This window comes from Neopelma chrysocephalum, unplaced genomic scaffold, assembly GCF_003984885.1.
Source record: "Neopelma chrysocephalum unplaced genomic scaffold, ASM398488v2 Primary Assembly neopelma1_288, whole genome shotgun sequence".
NCBI lineage: Eukaryota > Metazoa > Chordata > Aves > Passeriformes > Pipridae > Neopelma > Neopelma chrysocephalum.
In genome coordinates, this window is record NW_020897950.1 from 202,213 (window position 1) to 210,427 (window position 8,215).

An 8,215-nucleotide genomic window follows, 5' to 3' on the forward strand; every position below is an offset into this window, starting at 1 on the left:
ATCCAGACCCTGCTCCCAAATCCCCGGCGGGGAGGATGGAACCCCCCCTGCCCCCCAGGCTGTGTCCCCAGTCCCCTCCTGCCCCCCTGGGGGCATAAACGGGGACTGTCCCCCCCGTGAGGCTCCATCCGGAGGTGCCCCCGCAGTCCCCGCTGGTGATCACCACAGACCCCTCCCCGCCACACGTGTAGCCCCCCGAGATGCTGAAGGGGGGGGACGCTGGCACGGGGGGGCAGTAGGAGGGCCGTGGGCTGTAGGAGGGTCGTGGGCAGTAGGAAGGTCTCCGGGTGTAGGTGACAGAGCCCTCCCTACCACAGGAGAAGGAGGCGCTTCCGTGGGGGTCGGAGAAGCTCCCGGAGCAGAACCCTCCGTGGCCCAGGGAGATCTCCCGGGAGTAGCCCCGGTGCCTGTGGGCACATTTCCTTCGGAGACACTGGTAAAGCTGCGAGAGGAAAGAAAAAAAAACCACCTAAGTTTGCCCAGTTTTGCTTCATTTCGCACCGTGGCAGGTGGGGAGGGTTCAGGTGGTGGGGAGGGTTCAGGTGGTGGGGAGGGTTCAGGTGGTGGGGCAAGAAAAGCTTTGTCGGGGCCTGGGGCAACTCCAGCCTTCAAAGCAGGGCACTGCTGAGCCCTTGGAGAGCATGGAATGGTTTGGGTTGGAAGGGACCTTAAATATCACCCCCTTCCAACCCCTGCCACGGGCAGGGACACCTTCCCTAGACCAGGTTGCTCCAAGCCCCTGTTTTTCAAATCCAAGGGTATCTGGACTCTTCCTGGGAAAGTTTTCCTCCTTTTTATCTCCAGGGTGTATTTCCAGAGAACCAAAATCTGAGAGACATTCTTTTTCCATCTAAGAACTGCCGTGGCTTTCCCCACTCACCTTCACGTCTGCAGCTGCAGAGCTGCAACAACAGCCAGGATTATCCTTGTTTCTGTTTTCAGCCTGGTGCAAGAGCAGTGGATCAAAGTTTCCACTCCCCAGGACGTTTCTGGCTCTGTCATTGCACCCCCAAAGGTCTTTTGTGGAAGGTAATTGGCCCAGACACAGAGGTTTGTGGCCATTCTGAAGCAGAGCTTGTTATTAAATAATATCAAAAATGGGTCCCAGGCTTTGCAAGCACTTTCAAACCCACAAAGGTTGTGCAGTCACCACGTGCTGGTCCCACCACAGACTAATCTGGGTTTTGCCCTCTGGCTCCCAGTCTGGTGACTGGATTTCACCTTCCTCCCTAAGGATTTGATCCATCCAGAAGAAACTGTCCAGATCCCAAGGACTTTGCTCAGGCAAGCACAGTCAAGGTCCCAAAGGAAGGTGCCTCCCATGAATATGAATTAATAAAGTCTCAGAAAAAAATCAGACTTACCTTCTTGAACCATAGGAAACACATTTAGAAGGTAAAAGTCGACTGAATGAGGAGCTTTAACAACCTCAGGAACATTTATATGGTGTTTAACATATATGGGAAGTGAGACACCCTCGGGAATGATAAGGATTATTTACCTATCAAACTGGGATTTCAGTGTTTGACTCATGGCGACGATCCATATCTCCCTTCACCCAGTAATTGTTACTCCTGCCTAATGAGCCCGTTCCTGAGCTCCTGCCCTGGGCTGTGGAGGAACATTCCGGCCCCCAGAGAGGTGGGGGAGACCTGGGGAGGTGGGTGGGAACGTGGGTGTAGGGGAATGCAGAGGATTAGGGAGCGTGGGGCAGAGGAGCAGCTGGTGGCTCTTTGATCCCTCCAGCAGCTCCAGGGGGAGATTTTCTGAAGGAAAAACATTTGCATCCAAACCAGGAGGTCACCAAAAGGGACTGATTCCCCAATTGGGAATTTTGCAAGGGTGCTAGAGATGCTCTGGGAGGTTCATGAGAGCACTGTGGAGGTGAGAGTGTCCTAATGCTTAAACCCAGCGTGCTGGACGGTGTTTTAAGGCAGGATCATGCCTCCAAATACCTTCCTCCTTTTCCATACCCTCCTTCTGGCTTGGAAAGGGGGCTCAGGGTGGTCTGGAGGGTTGCAGGTCCGAGCTGCTTCCCCACCCTGCTCCATCCTGGCTCTGCAGAGCAGCTCGTGCAGTTTGGGCCAGGCCTGCTCAGCTCCAGGGAATTTTGCTGTGGTGACAACAAGTCCCAGCTTTGGCCAAAGGCCACGTCCCTGGGGAAGAAAGCCTTGCCCGGGGTGCTGGTGCTGCCACAGCAGGTTGGAAAAGCCTGGGCAGGGAGGGATTGGAGGCCTGGAGGCATCTTTTGGAGTGTGTGGAGCTGCCTGAGGGACTTGCTGCTGGTTTTATTTCCTTTACAGCCCTGGGGCTGATTTGGCTCCCTCGGTGTGTGGGGCTTCCCTCGGGGAACAGATCATGGAATCCCGGAATCACTGAGGCTGGAAAAGCCCTCCAGGATCACCGAGTCCCCCCTGTGCCCCATCCCCACCTTGTCCCCAGCCCAGAGCACTCAGTGCCACATCCAGTCCTTCCTTGGACACCTCCAGGGCTGGGGACTCCCCCACCTCCCTGGGCAGCCCCTGCCAAGCCCTGAACACCCTTTCCATGGGGAAATTCCTCCTGATGTCCAACCTGACCCTCCCCTGGCACAGCTTGAGGCCGTGTCCTCAGTTGCCCTGAGGTTTGCAAAGCTGAAGGAAGTTGGAGGGTGGCAGGGACGTGATGCTGTTGTTCACTTTGGGCATCCACAGCTGCTCTTGGGCCATCCCCAGTTCCAGCTCCTCTGAACTGAGCCTGGTGGGCCTGGTCAGGTCTCCCATCAGCTCCACAGACGTGGCCATTGGGTGCTGGTGCCTCAGAGGACGTGGGACCAGGAGCTGGAGTGGCTGCACCACGATCAGGCACCAAAGGGGAGTTGGGTGCTGTGGTTATTTGGCATTTTGGGCTCTGCTGTTCCTCTACCATGTAGAAAACGAAGGTCCAAACACTCTGGGGCAATAAAGTGGGTTACTTTAGAGCTTCACCTACAGCAAAGCACCACTGAACCCATCATCTCCTTTACAAGGAGGAGTGAAGCACCTCATCAGATGGATTTCTACCTTCCAAGACCAGGAGATGCTGGTTGGAAACATGAGAAATAAACAAACTTCCCAAAAAAGGCAGTTTTGAGCTATTATAATATTTATTAGATATAAAAGGGGCCTCTGGAAAAGCAGCACAACATTATCAAAGGCCTCCCAACACCAGCAGCAGGGCACCAGGCATGTCCTGGAGTTCTCAGCACAGGGATGCAGCATCCAGGGAAGAGGAGAGGACACAAGGGAAGGACCAGGCAATCAGAGCCGGGTCTGGAGGTGCCCCAGCAGAGGCTCAGCTGGTCCTGCTGGACCTGGAGCTGCCCCGGGCTGTCACTTCTGGCCGGAGGGGAAGCAGCAGCTCTGCTTGCTCTGGTGGGACACGATGCTGGGGATGGCGATGGGGCACTTCTGCTGGGAGGACCCTCCAGAGCTGATGATGATGGACTGGCCTGAGGAGCCGCCCCCGGATCCTCCCCCGCAGCATCCAGAGGATCCTCCACCTCCCACGATGATCTTCCCTCCTGAAGAACCCCCACCACATCCTCCTCCCATGCCATAGCTGGATCCTCCACCACAGTATCCAGAGGAACCTCCACTGCCTCCTCCTACAATGATGGTCTTTGATCCTGAATATCCACCACCGTATCCTCCTCCCATCCCACAGCTGGATCCTCCACTGATTCCACCTCCAATGATGCTCTTTGATCCTGAATATCCACCACCATACCCTCCTCCCATGCCATAACCACCACTGCTACCTCCACCTCCAATGATGCTCTTTGATCCTGAATATCCACCACCGTACCCTCCTCCCATGCCATAGCCACCACTGCATCCTCCACTACCTCCACCTACAATGATGGTCTTTGACCCTGAAGATCCACCACCATAACCACCACCGTATCCTCCTCCCATCCCATAGCTGGATCCTCCACTGCAGCATCCAGAGGAACCTCCACCCACAATGATGCTCTTTGATCCTGAGGATCCGCCACCGTACCCTCCTCCCATTCCGTAGCCTGAACATCCTCCACTGGAACCTCCACCTCCAATTATGACCTTGCCTCCTGAGGACCCACCACCATATCCTCCCCCCTTCCCGTAGCCACCGCTGGATCCTCCACTGCAGCATCCAGAGGATCCTCCACTGCTTCCTCCTGCAATGATGACCTTGCCTCCTGAGGACCCACCACCGTACCCTCCTCCCATGCCGTAGCCGGAGGAGCAGCAGGATCCACCTCCTCCACCCCCAGAGCTGATGATGACCTTGCCCGAGCCCCCGCTGCCCCCGCCGTAGCCGGAGGAGCCCCCGCAGCAGGAGGAGCCCTGGGACTGGAAGCCGGAGGAGCCCCCGCTGTGGCACCCGCTGGACTGGGAGGACATCCCGTGGCAGCCCCCGGAGCTTTGCCTGGAGCACATCTCGGAGCTGGGAACCTGCAAGGAACAGCACGGTCAGAAAGCAGAACCTTGGAGGGGCAGCTGAGCCTTCACAGTAGCCAAAAAAATGGAAGAGGACCCAGGAAATGCCCCTTTTGCCCCATTCCTGGAGCTTTAACCTCCCTCACCCCTGTGAGCTCCCTGGGAGTGCCCTGCAGGGCACAGCAGTCACAGGAACACTCTGTGTGCAGGGAGATGGTGAGCACACATGTGCACACGTGCTCTGACATGTTCTGAGCTGGCAGCCTGAAACATTTCATCCCGCTGGAGATCCCTCTGGGTGCCCAAAACTCCCAGCAGCCGAAAATTCAGCCCCAGAGCATCGGCTGCAACTCCCCCCTCTAAGGAAGGCAGTTCTGTTGGCACATCAGGTGGGTTTCTGGAGCCACCATGGTTCCCTCATTCAAAGAACCCTCAAAGACCAGCTGGTGGAGGGATCTCCCTGCATTGGGGTTCCAGAATTTTCCGTATCAACGGTCTTACCTTCAGTGGATCTGGGAACTGTGCGATGCTCGGCGGCGGGTGAGTGAGGAGCCCTGGGATGGGTGAGCTTTTATATCGTGTACATCGAGCTCCCGAGGGAAGTGAGACACCCTAAGGAATGCTGAGAGGTTTATTGACAGAGAGCTTGGCTCTGGCCTCCTTCTTTGAGTCACTTGCAGCACAGGGGTGATGGGAGGGAGATGCATCAACCACTTTCTGCAGCACAGTTTGTAATTCTATTTAATGATTCGCTTCCGGGAGCCTTGTCCTCAAACGCTGGGGGCAAACGGCTTCTTGGGGTCTGATCTGGGGGCTCCCTGATGTGTTTCTGATGAGCTGCAGCTTCTTGGGTGCTCAGCAGAGAGTGGAGATGCTGAGGGGTGGAGGATGGAGTGAGTTTGGGCCAGAGAGTGATGGAAGGATGAGGGTGAAGGATGTGCTGGAGCAGAGCTCCAGAGAATTTTGGAGAAGGGGGTTTCCTCAAGGACTGGCAAGAGGGGGAGCTGGGTGGGGAGCAGGAGTATGTCCAGTATGTCCTTTCCTGCTGGGAAGGACTCAACAGGCCAGAGGTGCCTCCTCAGATGGAGAGCACTGCGTTGGAGCACCTCAGCCCAGACCCATTTCTGAGGACACTGTGAGGGTGACAGAGGCAGGGGAGACATTTCCCCTCATTCTTTTGGGAGTCTGAGGTGGAAGGGGCTGTTGGACTGAGCAGAGAGGTCTGTGCTCAGCTCCAGCTCCCAGGGGTCCCAACCTCCAAACTGGAGTGAGCAAAGTCTTGAAACCCTTCTGTTTGCAAAGGTGCCTTTGAAGGCCATCAAGCCCCTACCCTTGAGCTCTGGGGCAGGAAACATTTCCTCTGCCTCAACAGGACCCATTTTCTGAGGGTCCCCACTGACCAACCCTCCCACACGTGAGCTGGGCAGTCACCTGGGTATTCTCCTTGCTGCAGAGGGACAGTTTGCCAGCACAGTTGTCCCAGCACTCATCCTGCCCCTGCGTCACGCGTGCTTGGAGCCTGACAGCAGATCCACCCTCCTGGGACACTGAGCAGAGAGGGAGTAATTGGGGATTTTAGCTGTCAGGACTCCTGACAGCAGCAGGAGGTTCCAGCCCCGTCACCATGAACGTGATTTTGGGAGTGCACACACAACCCCTGTGGTATGGGGACAGGACCATCAGCACCAGGAACACTCGTGCAGGGGGGGTTCCTTCACTTGGCTTGGGACTCCTTTCAGTGCAAAGAGCCTTATCTGTGTTCTCATCACCAGATCTGAGGTGTCACCGCAGTCCTGGCTCTGGCTGAGCGTGGGTGTTGTACCTCTGAGGATCTCAACACCGTGATCCCTTCCGTGCACTGACGTGTAGGGACTTGCACAGAGGGACACCCAGGACTAGCAGCTCATCAGCACACAGGGACACCCAGGATCAGCAGCTCTTTGGGACCCAGGGTGTGAGGAAAGGCCGTGGAGGCTTTTGGAAGGGGTGGTGAGAGGGGCTCACAGTCCAATGACGGATTGTGGAGACCCCAGGGTTGGACCCTGCAGGGACTGGAACCACTGAACCCTTGGCCAGATCCCACAGTCCCTTTTCCCAGAGCTTCCTTCGTGCCCAGCAGTGCCAGTGTTGGTAGTGTGGGACACGGTGAAGGTACTGCTGGGGTGAGAAGAACTCCCCAGTTTTTGTCCAGGAGGCAGAAGCTGCTCAGTCAGGATCCCTCAGGAGTTTGAATGGCCAGTGATTCCCTTTAGTCCTGATTCTGTTTCCTCCCCAACAATCATGTTTGTGAGATGGACAAAACCCCTCTTGGCTTCAAGTTCACTGGACCCAGGACTAATCACACCTGTCCCAAAGGTGGCTTTGGGAGTCCTCTTTGAGAGGACTTTCCCACTTTGAGAGGAAAGCATCCATGTCCTGGGCTGCATCCAAAGGGGCGTGGGCAGCAGGGGAGGGATGGGATTCTCCCCCTCTACTCTGCTCTGGTGAGATCCCCCCTGGAACACTGAGTCCAGTTCTGGTGTCCCCAACATAAGAGGGACATGGAACTGTTGGAGCAAGTCCAGAGGGGGCCACGAAGTTGATAAAGGGACTGGAGCATCTCCCCTATGGAGAATTGTTCCCTGGGAGGGTGGGGAGGCCCTGGCACAGGTTGCCCAGAGCCTCTGTGGCTGCCCCATCCCTGGGAGTGTCCAAGGCCAGGCTGCAGCAACCTGGGATAGTGGGAAGTGTCCCTGCCCATGGCAGGGGATGGAACTGGGTGAACTTCAAGGTCCCTCCCAACCCAAACCATTCCATAATTCCACGACTTTCTGCTGATTTCTGCACCCAGCCCTTGGGATTTCCTTGGGAAGGGAAAAGTGAGGTGGAGCAATTTCCCAGGTTAAAGTTGCAAACCTTGGGGGACGTTACTTGCAAGAGGGACAATGACCATCTGCTTCCACAGGGAGGTTTCTCTCAGGGAAGATCTGTCAACAACCCCCTGCTCCAGCACTGGAGGCCGAAGAACATTCCACAGCTGAATGTTTTTGATGCATTATTCATTTTTTGGGGAAGTAAACAGGGGCCTTACAAAGGCTAAAAGCAACCTCACACAACCAGTCCTGTCTGGACACCGAAATCTTTATTTTCAGTCACATTGATGGCACAGAGGAGCCACCTGGGAATTCACAGCTCTGGGATGTAGCACCAAGGGACACAAGGGCAGAGGGTGTGCACGGAGGGAGCAGCAAACTGGGAAGGCAGAGATGTGCTGGTCCTGCTGGACCTGGAGCTGCCCCCGGCTGTCACTTCTGGCCGGAGGGGAAGCAGCAGCTCTGCTTGCTCTGGTGGGACATGCTGGGGATGATGATGGGGCACTTCTGCTGGGAGGACCCTCCAGAGCCTCCGCCACCTCCAGAGCTGATGATGATGGTCTGGCCCGAGGAGCCGCCCCCGGATCCTCCCCCGCAGCATCCAGAGGATCCTCCACCACCTCCACCTCCCATGATGATCTTCCCTCCTGAGGATCCACCACTGGATCCTCCCCCGCAGCATCCAGAGGATCCCCCCCCTCCCATCATGCTCTTTGAGGAACCCCCACCGCATCCTCCTCCCATCCCACCACCGGATCCTCCACTACCTCCCCCTCCAATGATGATCTTCATTCCTGATCCACCACCAGATCCTCCTCCCATGCCACCACTGGATCCTCCCCCACAGCATCCGGAGGATCCTCCCCCTCCCATCATGCCCTTTGAAGATCCTCCTCCCATTCCACCACCAGATCCTCCACCACA

At 56.5% G+C, this 8,215-nt stretch overlaps 2 protein-coding genes across 2 annotated transcripts in view; both read right to left on the minus strand.

Annotated features, from left to right (window-relative positions):
• Positions 1 to 3,350: 3,350 nt before the first annotated feature.
• LOC113978084 (loricrin-like) lies at positions 3,351 to 4,677 on the minus strand. The gene has a single exon (XM_027704782.1). The coding sequence runs from the start codon at positions 4,437 to 4,439 to the stop codon at positions 3,351 to 3,353; it is 1,089 nt and encodes a 362-aa protein (XP_027560583.1). The 5' UTR covers positions 4,440 to 4,677.
• Positions 4,678 to 7,723: 3,046 nt separating this feature from the next.
• The window catches only part of LOC113978102 (loricrin-like), a 918-nt gene continuing 426 nt past the window's right edge, over positions 7,724 to 8,215 (minus strand). The window contains exon 1 of the mRNA XM_027704802.1: positions 7,724 to 8,215. This exon is cut by the window's right edge and continues 426 nt beyond it. Within this exon, the coding sequence (XP_027560603.1) occupies positions 7,724 to 8,215 (492 nt within the window).